General features: G+C 38.2%; 1 protein-coding gene across 1 annotated transcript; it reads right to left on the bottom strand.

The window, feature by feature from the left end:
- Nucleotides 1-2828: 2828 nt before the first annotated feature.
- LOC307065494 (ferritin light chain-like) lies at nt 2829-24024 on the bottom strand (the record flags this gene model as incomplete). The annotated part of the gene is made up of 2 exons (XM_079722332.1): nt 2829-3351; nt 23918-24024. 2 exons carry the CDS (start codon nt 24022-24024, stop codon nt 2829-2831), a joined length of 630 nt encoding a protein of 209 aa, XP_079578458.1.
- Nucleotides 24025-24329: the final 305 nt, after the last annotated feature.

The raw sequence follows: 24329 nt of genomic DNA, 5'->3' as shown, positions 1-24329 counted from the left end.
TAACAGATATTTTGTCTGCTATTAGTGTTTTAGATTATGTCTTTCCAAAGCGCTGAGGCAGTGCACCTATTTTGAAGTTGCAGCTGATGGCTGAACGTATCCTAGCTGACAAATTATTGATTAATAAAAACATGAATTTCTGAAAGATGTGTACTGTTAACCAAAATCTGAGCAAGGAGTGTCAAATGTAATTCTTAGCCAGAATTACATGTTAATGAACCATTTAACAGTGTAAATCAAGGAACATCAATGTAGGGATTTCTTTTCATTTATTTCTTACCTGCTTGAAATATCAGTTAAAGGTTGCCAGCTTGGTTGCAGATGAACGGACGTTTGAAGTTCCCCGAACTACTTAATGTGGAATAGGATACTAGACTTCCAACGCCCTCAAGGCTGTGACCTTGCAGCCATTTTACATAGCACATCATCCTCCTATAGGGATGAACCTTTCCCTGGCCCGAAAAGTAGCCACTCCGTTGAAGCTTTGCTTATTGTAACAGGCTTTTGTTTCCAGGTTACATGTCTGTGGAAGACTTAATTCTGAATAGAGATATAGATATTACTGGAAACTAATTGTTTTTGCTATTATACTCTGTTTTATCAAAAAAAGTAAAACATTTAAATTGTGCTACAAAAATTCAGATGTTGTTTTGCAATCTTTAAACAATAAATGAATGAATTACCCTTTAAAAAACAAAGAATTAAGCAGTTAGTTAAGCTGTTGGTCCCACATCAGACAAATTATCCTTATACCTCCTGTCAATATTGTTAACAGAGACTGTTATTTTATTAATCCTTATGATCCCGTGATTCTTTCTTTCATGTTTCGGGGCACAGCAGGTGAGAGAGTGGGTTTGTTAAGCTGGGTGGGTTTATCCTTCTTTTATGCGTTCATTCAATTTTATGTTCATTTACTTATTGTATACATATGGCAATAGAAGCTGCTAAGGCAATCATTGCTATTCTGCAAAACAACAAGGCACAGAAGCAGATGTCTTATTTCCGAGATTTCTCCCCCCAAGATTATTATGATTAAAGATCCTTTCCCCCCACTCCCTGGAGAGGACAAGGAGCTGCTCGCTGGAGGATTTTTAATGACTTGGGGAAAGGCTCAAATATCCCCCTATTATGGTAATCCACCCCAGGGGCAAACCACACAAGAATATTATGAATTTATTTTATTTTTCTATCCTTGCAAAGGTAATACTCAGCTCATTAGAATATGAAAACTATACTGTCAAATTTCAGACTTACATGGATGAAGAAAATCACCAAAGTGGCATCATATCATGTGTGTTATAGTTGTATTTACTATATTGAGTATATTAAATATGTTGTGTTAACAATGTATTGTATAACTATATATTGAAAAGGCAAAATGCTGTAACGTATTTCAGAGAAAATAATTATGTTGGCCAACCCCAAATTGTGCATTGTAGACGGGTCCTAGGAAAAGAAGATTTAATTCATAGTGAACAAGAGGTTAGCTTCTGTTTTCAGCCATGTGCCATTTCAAGAATTAAACATCATGAATAATACAGGATATAAGAGGAATAGTCTAAAGATGGAAAAGCACATTTTGATTAGGAAAGAGAATTTAAGGCTTAAGTCTTTTTTTTTTTTTTAAGGAAAACTGCCTTATTACTATGAGATAAGAAAATTGTTTCCTTCTTTTCTTCCTTGCTTTCTTCTTCTTTTTTTTAACCTTTTTAATTTTGGATATTTGACCTCTAAGCTGAGGTGACTGAAAATGCCTCCTCTGGGCATCAACCTTTTTGAAAGACTTTTTCCCCCTCCCTAAGGGCTATTTGTCTCTTGGAGGCTTTGTCTACATTACTCCTCAAGAGGCAAGCATTTGTCCTTGCGCTAAATGCTGACATCTCCTGATAAGAGGGAAGCTGCACAGTAGAAGAATTGAAGGTCAGTATGTTGATATTGGTCTCAAGTGCATTGATGTACATTTGTGTATTGGGGAAGGGGAGTGAAGCTTGAGAGTGGGCCAGTGGGGAGGGGTAAATATTTTGTGATGCTGTCTACCTATGGGCTTATAAAGTTTACAGCTGCATTAGGAGGACAAGCATTACCATTAGCATGAAAAGTAGGGCAGACCTCAGTTGCAAAAGCTTCTAGCCATACACATAGGGCAATACGTAAATGATACACCTTATTGCATTCACCCATTCACCCTCCCCTGTTCACGCTAATTGGAAATTTCCATCCATTTCAGAGAAGTAACACAACTATCAATCATTTTCCCTGGCACGAATCTTCCAGGAGGAAGAAAATGGAATACACCTAGCGACAGAGCTCACGCACTAGTAGTCCATGTGTCTTAGATTTAATATCTGATGACTAGCTGCATTGAAGCCAAGAGGTGGTTCACAAAGTTGCTGCACATTAGAATCACCTGGGGAACTCTGAGACCTCCCTGTGCCCAGGCTCCTGCCTAGACCTACTGAATCAAAATCTCTGGGGCTGGGACCCAGACACCAATGTTTTTCTTCAAAGCTCTTTAGGTAATTCAAACGAGCAGCAAAGCTTGAGAACCAGCCCAATAATGGGAACAAACTTACTTCACACAGATAAAGTGGGGCAATTCATATGTTAAAAGAACGTGAATATATGTATATATTTCTTTTTTTCGCTTTATTCTGTTTGTATTTCAAATAGGCTTTTTTTTTTCCTTCTGCAAAAAGCGTTATTGTTTCCATCTGGTCCAAGGCTTGGGAGAGGGCTCCAGGGCGGTTACAAAGCTGCCTAGTGGCTGCAGAGCGGGGCTTCAGGCAGAAGCTCTGACGCCAGAGGGTCTCCTCAGACGCGGCTGGACTTCAGAGACTCCTGTTTGGCTCGAGGGTGAGCCTTTCAAAGAGATACTCGCCCAGCACAGCCTGCGGACCAGCCAGCCTGCGGAGGTTGGTCAGGTGGTCGCCCATCTTCTGGATGAGTTTCACCTGCTCCTCCAGGAAGCGGCTCTCCAGGAAGTCACAGAGCTGGGAGTCTGCACGGGCAGGACCCAGGGCGCGCAGATCCGATAGTGCCTGGTTCCGATTCTTCTCCCTAAGAATGGTGGCTTCCACAGCATCCTGGGTTTTACCCCACTCATCCTGAGAAGGCTTCCGCGCATCCTGGAAGAGGGCGCGGCCGCAGCACTGGTTTTGCATTTTCAAGAGGCGCTGGGCGCCCTCACACTTCTCCTCAGCCAGTTGGCGAAAAATGTGGCCCATACTGTCCAGAGTCCTATTGTTGCTGTCGAAATAGATGCTCAGAGAGGTAAGTGTCCACAGATGCATGTTGAACAGGCGGTGGACGGCGGCCTCCACCTCGGTGGAATAATTCTGACGAACCTGGGAACTCGTGGTTGATCAGTGATAAGGAGCTAAGCTCAAAGAATGGTGTTGGCCTGTCCTGGAGGCTGAGGATAGCTGAGTGTCTGATTCCAAAGGTTGCGAAAGGAAGAAAGGTTGGAGGGTGGTCGGGGGCTGGAGCAAGGAGCGTCCCTGGGTCTGTTCATTCCAAACACTGTTGAAGCAAAAGACAGATCTGCAGGACTGCCGAACGCACTGCCTCAAATAGGCTTTGATATAAATGAACAAGAAGTCCAAGCAAGGACAAAACTTACCCTTCCTCCCACCAACATAGCTGGTGATACTAGAATCTAGATCTGGGAAGGGATTCTTCCATTACTTTCTTAACATTCCAAGCCACTAGAGCAGTGGTTCTCAAAGTATGGTCACCTTGTAACCAAGCAGTACCCTATGGGGCCTTCCTAGGACAGACCCATCCCCCATATCCTCTATTGTAGTTTCTCTCTGAAGTACTCAGATAATAGTATCTCAGGCATATTTCTTGAGTTTTCAGACGCTAAAAACCACCACCCAATGGAAGAAATGAACTCCTTGATGATCATGAGCACGTAGCCCCCAGACCTTCTGGCACCTAAGGATGGATAATGTTACCTGCCTTGTGGCCTCAACATCAGCCAATCAGAGGATTGTGCACGAGCTGATCACATGCCCTGGGATGTCCCTCCCTCACCTGGCCTTTAAAAATGCTTTGCTGAAATCCTTTGGAGATTTCAGGGGTTTTGGAACACGGACCACCCCTCTCCTTGCTCGATCCTGCAATAAACCTTTCTCTTCTCCAGACTCCAACCTTTAGGTTTGTTTGGCCTCACTGTGCTTCAGACACACGAACCTGCATTCGGTAACAAGCTGACCAGCTTTACCAGCGTCCCCTGATAATGTGTCAGATATTCAAGTTTTAGGGCCCTATCCAAGCCCTATGGAATCAGCAACTCTAGTGGGGCTCAGTGATCTCTGTTATAACAGGCCCTCCATATGATTTTTATTCACCTTAAAGTTTGAAGATATCTGCATTGTCAGCTGGCCAAAGCGTCCACCAGCAGGTGAAGGGGAGTGACGCCTGGAAAAGATAGGGAGTAGCCAAGGCAAGTACAACAGCATTTGCCGTGGTAGTAATGGAGAATGCCTTTTCTCCACTGGTTGGCACAGACTAGTATCTGGGAGCAGTGGCAGGGTTATTTAGGATGCTTTACATTTCAATGTAGTGACCGCTGTCCTGGTTTGCCAGGGACTTCCCCTGTGTGAACACTTAAAATCTCATCCTGGCAAACCCCTTAGCCCTGGATTTGAAAAACTTAGGGAATAACATGAAATTTAGGGGAAACATGATCTAGGATTTGGGCAAGTCACAAGTGCTAATTAAAGCTAAGCAAGTATGGACAGCATCTAGCCTTCTTTACCCCTTTGTGGGAAGGTAAATCTGATTGGGTGAAAGGACTTATTGTTAAGAAATCTTTGTAGAAACATCCCCTGCTGCTTAGTCCGCTGGTTCTCAGTTCTGGCTAGACACTGGCATCGTCTGAGGAGATTTAAAATTATTTTATTGGTCTAGGATGACCAACAGTCAGTGTGAGGGTTTTTAAAAAGTGCTTCAGATGATTCTAATATGCAGCCAAATTTAGGTGCCACTGCTTAAGCTTTTGAACCACTGCTACATATTTTCACCTCATCTTCCTATGAGAATATCCAACTGTAGTTGAGGTTTGTTGTTTTTTCTTTTTCTTTTTTGAACTCTCTTATTATAAGATTTACTGTCTTAAATAAGATTGAATGTACAGAAAATCCTGCTAGTCCATCTGGTATAGCTAGACACTTAGAATAATATCGTTAAGATATATACCATTTAAGTACTGTGACTGGCCTTTTTAAAATTAACATATGCATTGAATTAGTACAATCTCTTTTGAAGTTGTCATGTTGGGGAGCTATACCTGTAATCTGCTGCCATTGCTAAATATCTGGACAACTCTTATTAGGAATTGTTTTTAAACATCTTTAGGGATTAAAACCAAGAGTGCTGTATTATTTGTACTGGGACCACAAAAACCTCACAAAGTTTCCCCACTGTACCTTCTACCCCCATCTCTAACCCTTGGCAACTTCTAATCTGTTCTCCATCTCCACAGTTTTGTTATTTTAAGAATAATATGTAAACATAATCATGAATTACTTAATCTTCGGAGATTGGCTTTTAAAAATTTTTTCTTCAGCATCATTCCCTTGAAGTTCATTTTAATTTTTGCATATATTAATAATTTGTTCCTTTTCGTTGCTCTGTAGTATTCTATCATAAGATTTTATCACAATTTGTTTCAACATTCATCCATTGAAAGACATTTGGGTAGTTGCCAGTTTTTGGCTATTATAAATAAAACTGCTATGAACATTTATGTGTAAGTTTCTGTGGGAACTTAATTAAGTTTTTGTTTCTTTTGGATAAATGCTCAAGAGTACAAGTACTGCGTTGTAGGGTGAATCTACTTTTAGGATTAAAAGAGACTGTCAAGCTGTTTCTCAGAGTGGCTAAACCATTTTATTTTCCCACCAGTGACGTGATAAAACTTTTCTACGTACTCGCCAGCATTTGATGTTGTCACTATAATTTTAGTTATTCTCTGATATCTCATTATGGTCTTAATTTGCATTTCCCTAATGCTAATGATGTTGAGCATCTTTTCATGTGCTTCTTTGCCATGTGTATATTCTCTTCCATGAAATGTCTGTTCCTGTCTTCTGCCTATTTTCTAGTTGGATTTTTTTAAGTTGTTTGGAGAGTTCTTTGTATATTATAGATACAAGTCATCTGTCTCATTTGGGATTTTCAAATATGTTTTCCCACTGTGTAATTTGAGTTTTCATCCACTTAAAAGGATCTTCTATGAAGCATTTTTAACTCATTTTGATGAGATCCAATTGATCAGTTTTTGCTTTTATTGATCATACTTTCGGTGTCAAGTCTAAGAATTATTCACCTAGTTCTAGATGCCAAAGATTTTCTCCTATTTCTTTTTCTAAAAATGTCCTGCTTTTACATTTCAGATTATGATCCACTTTGATTTAATTTTTGTGTAAGGTGTGGAGGTTTAGGTTAAGGTTCATTTTTTGTTTGTTTTTGTCGAGGGATGTCCAACTGTTTCAGTACCATTTTTTGAAATGTCTATTCTTCCTTGATAGCTTTTGCACTGCTGTCAAAAACAGGTTAAATGTATTTATGTCAGTCTATTTCTGGGTTCTCTATTCCATTCCATTGATCTATGTATCTACCGTCCAAAATTACTGCAAAGTCTTGAAATTGGGTGGATTAATTCCTCCCATTTTAATCTTCCTTTACAAATTGTTTTAGCTATTCTTCAGCCTCTTCTTACCATATAAATCTTAGAAAAAGCTTGTCTATATCCGCAAAAACCTTGAGGGCATTTTAAGAGTAATTGTGTTAAGCCTCTTGGGGAGAATTGACATCTTTATTATGTTGTGTTTTCTAATCCATGAACAAGGTATGTCTCCCTATTTGTTTGGGACTTTAACATTTTTCTTCATCAGCATTTTGTAATTTTCAGTATAGAGGTCCTATAAATGTCTTATTGGGCTTGTATTTAAGTATTTATTTAGGTCAGTTGTAAATGGCATCACATATTTTACTTTAAGCTTCTACACATTTGTTATTAATATATAATGTGATAAAATTGTGTTGATCTTGTACTCTAAAACATTTACAAACTAATATTATTTCTCAAGCTTTTTGTGGATTCCTTGGTATTTTCTCCATTTAGATTATCATCTCATCTTCAGACACAGACAGTTTTACTTTTCCTTAGGCAATATAATAGGATATATTACTATTCAACATTCAGTAGGATATATTCCTTCCTATTCAACATAGTAGGAATAGTCCTTTTATCTTTTCAATGAACTTTTTAAAAATTTAACTTTTAAATTTATGTATTTATTTATTTTTGCTTTATTTTCTTACTAGAACCTCCAGTAATATATTTAATAAAAGTGGTGAGAGTAGATATCCGTGCCTTGTTTCTGATCTTACAGAGAAAGCATTCAGTCTTTCACAGTTAAATATAATGTGGGTATAGGTTGTTTGTAGATCATCTTTATGAGTTTCAGTATGTTCCTTTTCTATTCCTAGTTTGCTTGGAGTTCTTTTTTCTTCTTTTTTTACAATCATGAATGGGATTGGATTTTGTCAAGTGCTTTCTCTGCATTATTGGATAGGATCACATGACTTTTCCCTTTAATCTATTGGATATGGTGGATAACATTGTTTGGTTTTCAAATATTTAACCAACTTTGCATAACTAGAATAAATGCCACTTGGTCATGGTATATTATTCTTTTTATATATTTCTGGATTTAATTTGCTAATATTTGGCAGAGGATTTTTACAGCCCATTTCATAAAAAATATTGGTCTGTAGTTTTCTTCTTTCTATCCTATCCCTGTCCGGTTTTGGTATCAAGGTAATACTGGCTTCATAAATTTAATTAGGAACTGTTCCTTCTACTTCTCTTTCTTATCAAATCATGTAAAATTGGTGTTAATTCTTTATGTCTTGGGTAAAAGTGAAACATCTAAGCCTGAATATTCCTTTTGGGAGTTTTTAAATGAAAAATCAGTGTTTCTAATGGTTACAGGAAAATTGAGATTATCTATTTCATCTTGGCTGAGTTTTGGTAGTTTTGAGTGTAGAAGCATTGGCCCATTTCATCTACATTTTTGAATTTATAGTGTAGACTTGTTCATAACAACTTGTCCCTTATTAACCTGCAGGATATGTCATGGTATCCCTGGTTGCATTTCTGATATCTGTGATTTGTGCCATCCATCTTTTTATCTTTATCAGTCTTGCTAGATCTTTATTGATTAGGTTGTTTATTTCCAAAAACCAGCCTTTTGTTTCATTGATTTTTCCCCCCTATTTTCCTGTTTTCAGTTTCATGGATTGCTATTTCATCTTTATTATTTCCTTCTTTCTGCTTGTTTAGTGTTTTTTCCTCTTCCTTTTTTACTGTTGTAATATAGAAAATTAGATTATTGCTTTGAAATACTTTCTTTCCCAATTTAGTGCTATAAACTTCCCTTTCAGCATTGCTTTCACTTCATTCTGCAAACTTTGATCTTTTATATCTCCATTTTCTTTTATTCTATGCATTAAAAAATATTTCCTTGATGCTGTCTTTTTTACCCATGAGTTATTTGGAATTGTGATGTTTAGTTTTCACGTGACTGAAGACTTTCCTGTTGTCTTTCCGTTATTGATTTCTAGTCTGATTCCTTTATGGCTAGAGAACATACTCTATGATTTTAATTCTTTTAAATCTGCTAATTTTTTTGTGAATATATAAATGAAAGAAATAAGAAAACCTCTGAGTCTTAGCATCCAACACTTAGGCACATTACAATTTAAATCTGCTAAGGTTCTTTTTATTGCCCAGTATATAGTATATGAGTGAATATTCCATGGACACTTGAATATGTATTCTGCTGTTACTGAGTGTGTTCTTTAAATGTCAGTTATATCGTATTGATTGATGATGTTTTCATTTCTTCCATATTCTTGCTGATTTTTCTCTCTGGTAGTTCTATAAATTGCTGTGCTGAAGTCTCAAATAATAATTGTGGATTTAAAATTTTCTCCTTTTACTACTTTTTTCAGTGTTTGCTTCATGTATTTTGAAATTCTGTTGTTTGGTGCATACACATTTAGTATCATTAGGTCATCTAGGTGGATTATTCCTGTTATCTTTATGTAATGACCCTGTTTGCCCCAAATAATTTCCTTTGCTCTGAAGGCTACTTTATCTGATATTAATATAGCCATTCCTACTTTTTCTGATTAACGTTCACATGATATATCATTATCTTCCTTTTACTTTGAACTACCTATATCATGATGTTTAAAGTAAACTTCTTATAGACAGTATATAGTTGGATCATGCTTGTGAATTTTTAATCTACTCTTCCAATCTCTGTCTTTGACTTGGTTATTTAGATCATTTACAGTTAATGTAATTATTGCTATGTTAAAGATTAGGTCTACCATTTTATTTTTTGTTTTGTCTTTTACCTTAGTTTCTCAATCTTGTGTTTCTGTTATTTTGCCTTCTTGTGGGTTACTTAAACATTTTTTAATAAGTCCATTTTAATTTAATTTATTTATAATCATTTGTGTGTACTGTTTGTATAGTTTTCTTAGTGGTTGCTTTTGGCATCACAGTATACATATGTAACTTACCATAGCCTACTGGAATCAGTGTTTTATTACTTCAAGTGAAGTTTCAAAATTTTACTTCCATTTAGTCTCTTAATATTCCCCAGTTTTAAAGTATGATTTTCTGTAGTATTTCCTTTCTCTACATTGAGAACCACATCAGATGGTGTCATAATATTTGCTTTGACCATCAGATAGTATTTAAGAAACTCATGAGGCTAATGATCGTCTCTTATATTTACCCCATTTGTTTTCACCCATTCCATTGTTCCCCTTTCCTTTCTGAAGTTCCCAGTCTTCTGTTGTTGTTTTTTTTATGTTTTCATAACATTAGGTGATATCTGAGCTTTCCAGTGCCATTGGATATGAGTTTCAGGAAACACTGAGTCTGGCTCACTTAATGCTGCTGAGTTGGAGGGTTTGTATATGTTGGGCCTGTTGGCGCAGCAGGTGCTAGCAGATTAGACTAATGTTGATGGGACTAGTGCCACAGGAGGATGGGTTCCCATTCAGGCTATGCTGCTGCTACAGTAGATCAAGTCCCCCTCTACCCCAAGTGTGGGGCAGTGACCTGCTGCTGTCACTGCTTTGTATTAGGCTGCTTTTGCCTCAGGTGTGTGGTGGGATCCCTTGGAACCTGCTGCTGCTGTCAATCACAAGGTTAAATTCATTTCAGAAATACTTAAGTATAAATATATAGCCTGGCTCCTGTAGGACCCCTGTAATAGTTTTTATTTTTATTTTTATTTTATTTTTTTATTAGTTTCTGCTTTATAACAAAGTGAATCAGTCATACATGTACATCCGTTCCCACATCCCTTCCCTCATGCATCTCCCTCCCTCCGACCCTCCCCATCCCACCCCTCCAGGCGGTCACAAAGTACCGAGCTGATCTCCCCGTGCTCTGCGGCTGCTTCCCACTATCTATCTACCTCACGTTTGGTAGTGTATACATGTCCATGCCTCTCTTTCGCTTTGTCACAGCTTACACTTCCCCCTCCCCATATCCTCAAGTCCATTCTCAAGTAGGTCTGTGTCTTTATTCCCGTTTTACCCCTAGGTACTTCATGACATTTTTTTTTTTTAATTCCATATATATGTGTTAGCATACGGTATTTATCTTTCTCTTTCTGACTTACTTCACTCTGTATGACAGACTCTAGGTCTATCCACCTCATTACAAATAGCTCAGTTTCGTTTCTTTTTATGGCTGAGTAATAATCCATTGTATATATGTGCCACATCTTCTTTATCCATTCATCCGATGATGGACACTTAGGTTGTTTTCAGCTCCGGGCTATTGTGAATAGAGCTGCAATGAACATTTTGGTACATGTCTCTTTTTGAATTATGGTTTTCTCAGGGTATATGCCTAGTAGTGGGATTGCTGGATCATATGGTAGTTCTATTTGTAGTTTTTTAAGGAACCTCCATACTGTTCTCCATAGTGGCTGTACCAATTCACATTCCCACCCGCAGTGCAAGAGTGTTCCCTTTTCTCCACACCCTCTCCAGCATTTATTGTTTCTAGATTTCTTGATGATGGCCATTCTGACTGGTGTGAGATGATATCTCATTGTAGTTTTGCTTTGCATTTCTCTAATGATTAATGATGTTGAGCATTCTTTCATGTGTTTGTTGGCAGTCTGTATATCTTCTTTGGAGAAATGCCTATTTAAGTCTTCTGCCCATTTTTGGATTGGGTTGTTTGTTTTTTTGCTATTGAGCTGCATGAGCTGTTTATAAATTTTAGAGATTAATCCTTTGTCAGTTGCTTCATTTGCAAATATTTTTTCCCATTCTGAGGGTTCTCTTTTGGTCTTCTTTATGGTTTCCTTTGCTGTGCAAAAGCTTTGAAGTTTCATTAGGTCCCATTTGTTTATCTTTGTTTTTATTTCCATTTCTCTAGGAGGTGGGTCCAAAAGGATCTTGCTGTGATTTATGTCATAGAGTGTTCTGCCTATGTTTTCCTCTAAGAGTTTGATAGTTTCTGGCCTTACATTTAGGTCTTTAATCCACTTTGAGCTTATTTTTGTGTGTGGTGTTAGGGAATGATCGAATCTCATACTTTTACATGTCCCTGTCCAGTTTTCCCAGCACCACTTATTGAAGAGGCTGTCCTTTCTCCACTGTACATTCCTGCCTCCTTTATCAAAGATAAGTTGACCATATGTGCGTGGGTTTATCTCTGGGCTTTCTATCCTGTTTCATTGATCTATCTTTGTGTTTTTATGCCAGTACCACACTGTCTTGATTACTGTAGCTTTGTAGTATAGTCTGAAGTCAGGGAGCCTGATTCCTCCAGCTCCGTTTTTCGTTCTCAAGATTGCTTTGGCTATTCGGAGTCTTTGGTTTTTCCAAACAAATTTTGCAATTTTTTGTTCTAGTTCTGTGAAAAATGCCAGTGGTAGTTTGATAGGGATTGCATTGAATCTGTAGATTGCTTTGGGTAGTAGAGTCATTTTCACAATATTGATTCTTCCAATCCAGGAGCATGGTATATCTCTCCATCTATTTGTATCATCTTTAATTTCTTTCATCAGTGTCTTATAATTTTCTGCATACAGGTCTCTTGTCTCCTTAGGTAGGTTTATTCCTAGATATTTTATTCTTTTTGTTGCAATGGTAAATGGGAGTGTTTTCTTGATTTCATTTTCAGATTTTTCATCATTAGTGTACAGGATTGCCAGAGATTTCTGTGCATTAATTTTGTATCCTGCTACTTTACCAAATTCATTGATTAGCTCTAGTAGTTTTCTGGTAGCATTTTAGTATTCTCTATGTATAGTATCATGTCATCTGCAAACAGTGACAGCTTTACTTCTTCTTTTCCAATTTGGATTCCTTTTATTTCCTTTTCTCCTCTGATTGCTGTGGCTAGAACTTCCAAAACTAGGTTGAATAAGAGTGGTGAGAGTGGGCTGCCTTGTCTTGTTCCTGATCTTAGTGGAAATGGTTTCAATTTTTCACCATTGAGGACAATGTTGGCTGTGGGTTTTTCATATATGGCCTTTATTATGTTGAGGAAAGTTCCCTCTATGCCTACTTTCTGCAGGGTTTTTATCATAAATGGGTGTTGAATTTTGTCGAAAGCTTTCTCTGCATCTATTGAGATGATCATATGATTTTTCTCCTTCAACTTGTTAATATGGTGTATCACGTTGATTGATTTGCGTATATTGAAGAATCCTTGCATTCCTGGAATAAACCCCACTTGATCATGGTGTATGATCCTTTTAATGTGCTGTTGGATTCTGTTTGCTAGTATTTTGTTGAGGATTTTTGCATCTATGTTCATCAGTGATATTGGCCTTTAGTTTTCTTTCTTTGTGACATCCTTGCCTGGTTTTGGTATCAAGGTGATGGTGGCCTTGTAGAATGAGTTTGGGAGTGTTCCTTCCTCTGATATTGTTTGGAAGAGTTTGAGAAGGATGGGTGTTAGCTCTTCTCTAAATGTTTGATAGAATTCGCCTGTGAAGCCATCTGGTCCTGGGCTTTTGTTTGTTGGAAGATTTTTAATCACAGTTTCAATTTCAGTGCTTGTGATTGGTCTGTTCATATTTTCTATTTCTTCCTGATTCAGTCTTGGCAGGTTGTGCATTTCTAAGAATTTGTCCATTTCTTCCAGGTTGTCCATTTTATTGGCATAGAGTTGCTTGTAGTAATCTCTCATGATCTTTTGTATTTCTGCAGTGTCAGTTGTTACTTCTCCTTTTTCATTTCTAATTCTATTGATTTGAGTCTTCTCCGTTTTTTTCTTGATGAGTCTGGCTAATGTTTTGTCAATTTTGTTTATCTTCTCAAAGAACCAGCTTTTAGTTTGGTTGATCTTTGCTATCATTTCCTTCATTTCTTTTTCATTTATTTCTGATCTGATCTTTATGATTTCTTTCCTTCTGCTAACTTTGGGGGTTTTTTGTTCTTCTTTCTCTAATTGCTTTAGGTGCAGGGTCAGGTTGTTTACTCGAGATGTTTCCTGTTTCTTAAGGTGGGATTTTATTGCTATAAACTTCCCCCTTAGAACTGCTTTTGCTGCGTCCCATAGGTTTTGGGTCGTCGTGTCTCCATTGTCATTTGTTTCTAGGTATTTTTTAATTTCCTCTTTGATTTCTTCAGTGATCACTTCGTTATTGAGTAGTGTATTGTTTAGCCTCCATGTGTTTGTATTTTTTACAGATCTTTTCCTGTAATTGATGTCTAGTCTCATAGCATTGTGGTCGGAAAAGATACTTGATACAATTTCAATTTTCTTAAATTTACCAAGGCTTGATTTGTGACCCAAGATACGATCTATCCTGGAGAATGTTCCATGAGCACTTGAGAAAAATGTGTATTCTGTTGTTTTTGGATGGAATGTCCTATAAATATCAACTAAGTCCATCTTGTTTAATGTATCATTTAAAGCTTGTGTTTCCTTATTTATTTTCATTTTGGATGATCTGTCCATTGGTGAAAGTGGGGTGTTAAAGTCTCCTACTATGATTGTGTTACTGTCGATTTCCCCTTTTATGGCTGTTAGTATTTGCCTTATGTATTGAGGTGCTCCTATGTTGGGTGCATAAATATTTACAATTGTTATATCTTCTTCTTGGATCGATCCCTTTATCATTATGTAGTGTCCTTCTTTGTCTCTTCTAATAGTCTTTATTTTAAACTCTATTTTGTCTGATATGAGAATTCCTACTCCAGCTTTCTTTTGATTTCCATTTGCATGGAATATCTTTTTCCATCCCCTTACTTTCAGTCTGTATGTGTCTCTAGGTCTGAAGTGGGTCTCTTGTAGACAGCATATATATGGGTCTTGTTTTTGTATCCATTCAGCCAATCTGTGTCTTTTGGTGGGAGCATTTAGTCCATTTACATTTAAGGTAATTATTGATATGTGTGTTCCTATTCCCATTTCCTTAATTGCTTTGGGTTTGTTATTGTAGGTATATTCCTTCTGCTGTGTTTCTCGCCTAGAGAAGTTCCTTTAGCATTTGTTGTAAAGCTGGTTTGGTGGTGCTGAACTCTCTCAGCTTTTGCTTGTCTGTAAACGTTTTAATTTCTCCATCAAATCTGAATGAGATCTTTGCTGGGTAGAGTAATCTTGGTTGCAGGTTTCTCTCCTTCATCACTTTAATTATGTCCTGCCACTCCCTTCTGGTTTGTAGAGTTTCTGCTGAGAGATCAGCTGTTAACCTGATGGGGATTCCCTTGTGTGTTATTTGTTGTTTTTCCCTTGCTGCTTTTAATATGACTTCTTTGTGTTTAATTTTTGACAGTTTGATTAATATGTGTCTTGGCGTATCTCTCCTTGGATTTATTCTGTATGGGACTCTCTGTGCCTCCTGGACTTGATTAACTATTTCCTTTCCCATATTAGGGAAGTTTTCAACTATAATCTCTTCAAATATTTTCTCAGTCCCTTTCTTTTTCTCTTCTTCTTCTGGAACCCCTATAATTCGAATGTTGGTGCGTTTAATGTTGTCCCAGAGGTCTCTGAGACTGTCCTCTGTTCTTTTCATTCTTTTTTCTTTATTTTTCTCTGCATCAGTTATTTCCACTATTTTATCTTCCACCTCACTTATCCGTTCTTCTGCCTCAGTTATTCTGCTATAGATCCCATCTAGAGTATTTTTCATTTCATTTATTGTGTTTTTAATCGATGCTTGATTCATCTTTAGTTCTTCTAAGTTCTTGTTAACTGTTTCTTGCATGTTGTCTATTCTATTTCCAAGATTTTGGATCTTGGAAATAGAATCTTGGATCAGCTTTACTATCATTATTCTGAATTCTTTTTCAGGTAGACTGCCTATTACCTCTTCATTTGTTAGGTCTGGTAGGTTTTTATCTTGCTCCTTCACCTGCTGTGTGTTTTTCTGCTTTCTCATTTTGCTTATGTTACTGTGTTTGGGGTCTCCTTTTTGCACGCTGCAGATTCGTAGTTCCCGTTGTTTTTGGTGTCTGTCCCCCGTGGCTAAGGTTGTTTCAGTAGGTTGTGTAGGCTTCCTGGTGGGGGGGACTAATGCCTGTGTTCTGGTAGTTGAGGCTCGATCTTGTCTTTCTGGTGGACAGGTCCACGTCTGGTGGTGTGTTTTGGGGTGCCTGTGGCCTTATTATGTTTTTAGGTAGCCTCTCTGCTAATGAGTGGGGTTGTGTTCCTGCCTTGCTAGTTGCTTGGCATAGGGTGACCAGCACTGTAGCTTGCTGGTCGTTGACTGAAGCTGGGTGCTGGTGTTGAGATGGAGATCTCTGGGACATTTTCGCTGCTTGATATTATGTGGAGCTGGGAGGTCTCTTGTGGACCCATGTCCTGAAGTTGGCTCTCCCACTTCAGAGGCACAACACTGACTCCTGGCTGCAGCACCAAGAGCCTTTCATCCACCCGGCTTGTGTCTCAAATACCATTCTATACCATGCTGGGAAAGCTGTGGATTCCTTGAGGGTATTTGTCTTGATTTCTGTGGTCCAATTTCCTTTTCACTGACTCCTTTTTGCTTAGCCGGCATGTAAAAGGGTACCAACAAGGTGGCAGCAGGCACAATAAATCTCTTTAAAAGACTCCTGGACCCCTTGCCTGTAATAGTTTTTTATTGCTTTCATACAAATTACCACAAGTATAGTGACTCAAAACAATGTAAATTTATTACCTTACAAGTCTGACATTGGCCTCAATTGAGTAAAGTACAAGTGTTGGCAGGATCGACAGATGAATGGATAAAGATGTGGCACATATATACAATGGAATATTACTTAGCCATAAAAAGAAATGAAATTGAGTTATTTCTAGTGAGGTGGATTGACCTAGAGACTGTCATACAGAGTGAAGTAAGTCAGAAAGAGAAAAACAAATACCGTATGCTAACACATATATATGGAATCTAAAAAAAAAGAAAAAATGGTTATGAAGAACCTAGGGGGCAGGGCAGGAATAAAGACGCAGCCATAGAGAGAGGACTTGTGGACACAGGGAGGGGGAAGGGTGATCTGGGATGAAGTGAGAGAGTGGCATGGACATATATACACTACCAAATGTAAAATAGATAGCTAGTGGGAAACAGCCGCAAAGCACAGGGAGACCAGCTCTGTGCTTTGTGTCCACCTACAGGGGTGCGATCGGGAATGGAGGGTGGTAGGGAGATGCAAGAGGGAGGAGATATGGGGATATATGTATACGTATAGCTGATGCACTTTGTTATGAAGCAGAAACTAACACACCATTGTAAATCCGTTATACTCCAATATAGATGGTTAAAAAAGAAAAAAAAAAGTGTTGGCAGAGCTACATTCTTTTCTGGAGGCTCTTAGGGGTGTTTCTATTCCCTGGACTTTATCCGCTTCCAGCGGTCCCTTGTAGTCCTTGACTCAGAGTCCCCTTTCTCCACCTACAAAACCCAAAATGTTGCATCTCTCTGATTCTGCTTCTATTAGGACATCTCTCTCTTTCTCTTTCTACAGTTGGGAATGGTTTTCTACTTTTAAGGACTCATGCAATTAGATTTGTTCCATGAGGTAATCCAGGATATTCTTTCTATCTCAAGGTCTATAACTTCAGTCATATCTGCAAAGTCCTCTTCACCATGTGAGGTAACACATTAATAGGTTCTAGGGATTAGGGTGAGGGCATTTTTAGGAGCCATTATGCTGCCTACCACACCCTTAACAAGTGACCTTGAGAAAATTACTGAGATTTTTAAAGCCTTACTTTCCTCAAACATAAAATGGAAAGAAAGCTAACTAGTTAATATCATGAAAGTGAAACAGTATATATGAAATCAACTAATTCAAAAAATAAGATTTCTTCTTTTTCTTTATGATTTACATGATTCTCAGAGTTCAGTTCCTTGAAGAGTTACTTTTTTTTAAACAGAACTAAGGAATTTCAGGGTTCAGGTGCTGTAAGATTGTCTGAATTATCTGAGTAACAATTAGCTAAGCACAGGTGTAAAGCATTTGATTTACTCCCTGGTTTTCTTTATCTTCTCATCCCAATAAATGCCTATCCCTTTTCTAGCTCCAGCCAGTAGAGTCAGAGCTTGTTTTACTGTTTAACTAAAGTTCAATTTAAATTCTCTCTACATCTCCAGATTCTCAGCCCTGGTTGCATATTATAATCACCTGGGGAGATTTCAAGAACTACTGATGCCAAATTTCTACCTATCATGGATATTTGAGGAGGGACCTGGAATGAAATGCTCTAGCTTATGGTTTTTGGAACCAAATCATAGTCTACACTGAGCCAAATTATTTGCGAGATCACCTCTAAAAAGGAATTTATCTGTGGTGACTAATGCTCTTCCTTTGTCAGTATGCTTGATTTGTCCCTCTTTGGGGGAAAAAAAGAGGGGGAAAAAACCCCCAGCAGTTGTGCTCCCTGAATTATAACCCGATGCTGTGGAATTAGTGTTGGCTTAGAGTGCACATCTTCGGATACCCATTCTCTCTCCTGCTTCCTTGCATGAACTTATATCCTTGGGCAGTGTTTCATCCACCACCCTCTTTTGCCTCTAATCTTAGCAAGTAAAGTCTCCCCTTAATGAAACAGCATTTCATGAGGCTTACTGGGAGCATAGGTCTGTTCCAGACCTATCCTATGTTAGCTAAAGCAGATATAAGTGATGTATTTTTGGTATTCATCCTTGTGGGTTGCAAAGAGAAGACAGAATTTTATCCTTTAGGTGTCATCTGACTGGACAAATGGGCTCTTTCCCTCTGCTGCCTACCATGTAAAAACCTGAGGGTGTTACCTCTAGAAGGTATCTTCTAGTTATCAAAATAGTTCAGATAAGTCAAATTTCTCAGTAAAAGATGACAAAACTATGGCTTAGGTGGTTAATTTTCTATGTCAATTTGTCTGGGCCACCATGCCCAGTTATTTGGTCAGATATTATTCTGGATATTTCTGTGATGGTGTTTTCGTGTTTTTTACAATTTTTATTTATTTATTTATTTATTTATTTATTTATATTTTTGGCTGCATTGGGTCTTCGTTGTCACATGTGGGCTTTCTCTATTTGCAGCAAGCGAAGGCTACTCTTTGTTGTGTTGTGCAGGCTTCTCATTGCGGTGGCTTCTCTTGTTGCAGAGCATGGGCTCTAGGTGCACGGGCTCAGTAGCTGTGGTGCACGGGCTTATTTGCTCCACGGCACATGGGATCTTCCCAGACCAGGGCTCAAACCTGTGTCCCCTGCATTTGCAGGCGGATTCTTAACCACTGCGCCACCAGGGTAGTCTCTGTGATGGTGTTTTTGGATGAAATTCATATTTACATTGGTGTTGGACTTTGAGTAAAGCAGATTCTCCTCCATAGTATGGGTGCGCCTCATCCAATCAGTTGAAGCTCTTAATAAAACAAAGACTGACCTCCCTGTCGCAAAAAGGAATTCTGCAAGAAGACTTACAGAAATTGAACTACAACTCTTCCTAGAGTCTCTAGACAGCCTAAGCTGCAGATTTTGAATTGACCAAGCCTCTATTATTGTGTGAACCAATTGTTTAAAATCTCTCTCTCTCTTTCTCTATCTTTATATAGATATGGATATAGATCTAGGTATCAATATTGATATCTAGATCTATATCTATCAATATATATGGGCACATTGTATACACATGCTGTTGGTTCTGTTTTTCTGGAGAAGCTTGACTAATATAGTGGCCCATATAAATAAAAGGATGAACCCAAGTTCACCCAGGTAGAAAGTAGTACAATGAGAACTGGAACTTAAGGCCTCATGACTCATTCAGCTGTGAACACTGACCCAGAACTGGGGTCCGCAAACTCTGGCCCACTGATCAGATCTCGCTTGACTCCTGGTTTTGTACATAACATTTTGCTTGAACACAGCCACACCCATTCATTAACGTATGGTGCATGGCTGTTTCTGTGCTACAGCAGCAGATAGGCAGTTGCAACGGAGAGGTATGGTACACAAAATCCAAAATATTTACTACCTGACCCTTTACAGAAAAGACCTGCTGACCCTTGCTCTAGGATGCCATCTGATTTCTGATAACACAGAGGAGAATAATTCATGCACATTGGGGTTGATTGTTAATCTCATGTCCTCCTTAGGTCAAAGATCTCTTAAATGCTCACCCTTGCAATAGCCAGCTTGGGGAGCATTGTCTGAGGATGCAGAAATATTTCTTGCCAGGTCTTTCCAATCCACACTGCTCCCTGACTATGGTTCTTAAAACCTATTTTTAAAAAAATTTTTCTTGGAATATAGTTGATTTACAGTGTTGTGTTAATTTCATGTGTACAGCAAAGTGAATCTGTTATACATATACATATATCCACTTTTATTTTTTTTTAGAGTCATTTCCGAATAGCCCATTACAGAGTATTGAGTGGAGTTCCCTGTGCTAATAAGAAGAGCAGGTTCTTATTAGTTATCTATTTTATGTATAGCAGTGTGTATATTTCAGCCCCAATCTCCCAATTTAGCCTCCCCACCACAATCCCCTGGTAACCCTAAGTTTGTTTTCTACATCCCTGCCTCTACTTCTAAAACCTGTCTATTTTAACCAACTACCACTCATTGCTTACTGTCTCTGGCTTCATGTACTTCATAATAAATCTACCTCTTGTTCAATCCTAGATGACATGTTCCAAGGACTGAGATAATATCTTATTCTACATAACTTGTCTTTGATATTGTCTAACTTGGGGTCTTTATCTATGTCCCAAAGAAGACAGTCACACTCTGTCTTCTAGTACTACTAATAATACCACATTTTATGGCATGAATTTGACCCAATGCACTGAACTATCCCTTTAGAAACTGTATGCAACCTGTCACTGGGTTTTAGCACCGGGATAGAGCTCAAATTAGTGTTCATATTTAAACAAATCTACTTGACCAGAAACTTTTTGTCTCACCATTTATTTTATGACACAAGTAACTTCTCTCTTTGCATCTATGATGTAAATATTTTTAATTTCCTAAATCATCTGCAAAATTATTTAGAGCTTCCATTTCAGTAGGCATTGGAATTGCTGTGTTATGACTATTTCATTATTTTATTTCCAAATGTTAAATTAGGCTTCAAGCTTTGGCCAAGAGTAGACAGGAAAGGGTTTTAAAAGAAATGAAGAATGGGAAAGACTTCTGATGCAACGGAGACTTAATAAAGATTTGATTTTGAATCAAGAATTTATAATAAAGGTTTGATTTTGAATCAATAAGTTATGTCATTGCAAAATAGCTCCCTGGTAAAATTCCATTCTTTTGTAATCATTAAGTACAGAAATTAACCATCAAAATATGCAGTGATCTTTTTCATTTTCTAAAAACAAACCTATATCTAGATGAGAGGAGAATTCATTTCATAACTCAGGCTCTGGACTTACGACTCCAAGTCCTGTTTTCTTTCAACCATGCCTGCTAAGTTTCTGTCTAACTTCTTGAGCATGAGGTAATGGCTTCAGCTTTCATCTCCTTACTCAGTATATAGCTTGGTGACTAAGAGTAAGGGATTTAAACCTTGAGAACTTGGGTTCCAATCTTGACTCTAAAATTTACTTGTTGAGTACTCTTGAGCATGTTATCTGTTTTTGCCTCAGTTTTCTCATCTATAATATAGAGGTAACATTACTTCTCTCAGCGCGTTGCTATGAGGGTTAAAAGAGGAAATTCACACAATGCAAGAATTTATCAGTTCTTGGAACACAATAAATACCGAAAAGAAATGTTAGCCATTATCAAGGGCCCCTCATTTTATGGATAATATAGATTAGTTTATATAGGTCTAATATTTACATATACATAAATATTTTGTACCTATATGTGTGTATGCGTTCTTCTTAGAAATTGAGCAGTCAACATTCACATCTAAAAGTATGTGCTGTGTGAAATGTAGATCTCCTGTGTACAGACACAGTGCTGTAGTTATCTATTGCTACATAATAAAGAAGTCCAAACTTAGTGGTGAAATAAACAAAAATTTTAATATGTGCCCAGATTCTGTGGTTCAGCAATTCAAACAGTACGCAGAGGAGATGGCTTGTCTCTACTCTGTGACTGATGTCTGAAACCTCAGCTCATGAGGATTCAAATGGCTGGGGCTGCAATCATCTAGATTATTTTAATTCACATGTCTGACCGTTGAGATGGGATGACTTGAACACTGCGCCCAACAAGGACTGTTGCCTGGAGTGCCTATAGATGGCTGCCCATGTGGCTTGGACTTCTCATAACGTGGTCGTTAGGATTCAAGATAGAGTATCCCAAGAATGAGCGTTCAGGGTTGAAGCATTCCAGGAGAATCATGCAAAAGCTGCATGACCTTTTATGACCTAGTCTTAGATGTTACATAGCATCACTTTATACTATTGCAGGCGTTGGAGACCTTTTTCCATAAAGTGTCAGACGGTCAATATTTTAGGCTTTACACGCCATACAGTCTCTTTTGCAACTACTTAGCTCCGCTGCTGTGATGTGAAAACAGACACAAACAATACATATACTAAGGAACATGGCTGTGTTCCAATAAAGCTTCATTTATAAAAGCCGGTAGAGGCCTAGATTTGGCCCACCAGCCATAATTTACTGACCCCTGCTCTATTGTTTGAAGCCATGGAAAGCCTGCCCAAATTCAAGGGAAAATGCCCACATCTGGATGTGAAGAATGGCAACGAATCTGAGACCTTGTATTAAAACCACTACATATGGGATACTTAGAAGAAGATCTGTCTGCATACCTTGTTTCTCCCATGTATGGTGGATATGAGGTATTGGCACATGTTACATCTCTGTAAGCCTGGGTCAAGGTCAAAGTTGGAATGTGAACTCAATGACCTTGATTTCTGGAATAATTGGTAACTCTACTTATGATATCCTTACACTCCTTACCCATATAAATACACCACAAAAGATAGATTTCAAGTAAAGAGTTGCTTTATGGCAGATTTTTATTATGTCTCCATTGACTGAATTATTCCATTTTGGTTAGAAACATGAGTTTTGTTTCTTTCCTAAAGAGATCTGCAAGTTTTCAGATGTGGCATTTCATTCTAATGAGAGGATGATGTAGGTTTTTATAAACGGAAAAAGCAGGGCAGGCTGAGTTCACTCAGATCATACCAATGCTTACAGGAATAACCGAAACTGGAACACAGGCTTCCAGGTTTTCCTGTCCTGTGCTCTTTCCGGTAGGTGCCATTGTCTGCTGGGCCTGGCAGTAATAAGTTTTGACCTTTACCTCTCTACGCTATTGTGAAGTGGTTTTGGGCTTTGTTAGCTTTCTTATGAGTTTGTACTAAATTGTGTCCATAAAGTAGGCTGAATTCCTCAGGGAAGGATGATAGCTGTTACTGTGTTATTACTGCAAATGTTGTGTTGGTTACTTTTTTTTCTTTTCTTTTGTCCAGTTGTATCCTGAACTTAAAAGTTATATTATCTGAAATGAACGATGTGCATCTGGTGGAAAACACTAATTTAAGGGATGAAAATTCCTGATGATTGCTTCAGTCAACCCTTAATACACACTGAGCTTCATTAGTAAATAGACAACTCTCAGACCTTTCCCTTGGAAGAGGTCGCATAATCAGGCTTTGTGTTGATTTCGCATTCTGTTCGTTAGAGACAGAACAAAGTAGAATAATTGGCTGGTACAGGGAAAGCAGAAAGAACTTTCTTCTATTTTGGTGATGCATCCCGTAATAAGGGTTGAAAATGAGACTGGAGGTAAAAACGTGAAACTCAGAAGAGCAAAGGAGACAGGATATTGTTTCTTTGAAAATATTCTTTCAGTGTTGGCCCAGATGAAATATGAAGCTGAGGAAATTTTTTTTTAAATGATGATTTTTGTGTTAACAATGTGAGTGTGGAATTAGTAAGAATCAGAAAGCAAGCATCCTTTTCCACCAAGGACTTGGGAGCAAGTGAAACCATAAATACTCCCGGTTCTTGGAAACCCTTTTGGAGCAGTAATCAGAGAAGGGTAAAGGCAAAGCCTCAGAGCAGAGGTGTTCAGAGCAAAGGGATAGGAGGAGAACAAAAGGAGAGTGGATATTTTTAGAGCTGTCATTTTGAAATTTACCTGCTTCTGATTCAGTGCTGCTTTGCGACTGTGTTGATCCCGTGGAAATCCTCAAAGCAGGAGCAACCCTATTTTAAAATAATAAGGTTAGAGCAAGTGACTTGAATCCAGGTCTCTTTAGCTCAAGAGCACAGAGGAGAGTGTGAGGAAAGAGTGAGGCCACAAGGAATTGTTCACTGGGTACATTTTCCCCAAACCTCACTAACTGGGAGAAACTGACCACTGGATTATGTGGCTTGAAGGAAAGCAAAAATGTTGAAAGCAAAGAGTGTGGAGCTTGTTTAGAAAGCAAGCTCTATCATTTGGTCACCTGCTGATGATAATAGCATTGGCTGAGTCCTGACCATTTGCAATGAAGGCACTTCTGTAGGTCATAAGTTCCAGGAGGGCCAGAACTGTGTACGTCTGTTTCAGCATTTAGCATGGTTTAGCATCTTAGAGCCCGGTACATTATTGGCATATAGTAGACTTAAAAATGAATATTTGTGGATTGTCTGAATGAGTGGATGGATGTGTGTGATTCATATCCTATTTGCAGGTCCTATGCCCTACAGTGGATTTTCAGTGTCAGATTGTGAACGTATTTATGATGGGGATTGGCATTGTTCCCTATCTAATGGATAAAGATTACACATCAAAGGACTTTACATTGACATCCCAAAAACCTCATAGGAATTACTTAACAAAAAAATAAAATTGGATTCTGTATAATTTCTAATTTA

Source organism: Hyperoodon ampullatus (assembly GCF_949752795.1).
Source record: "Hyperoodon ampullatus genome assembly, chromosome: 2".
In the NCBI taxonomy this organism is placed as follows: Eukaryota; Metazoa; Chordata; class Mammalia; order Artiodactyla; family Ziphiidae; genus Hyperoodon; species Hyperoodon ampullatus.
Note: the sequence above shows the minus strand (reverse complement) of the source record. Positions and strands in the feature narration are given on the sequence as shown.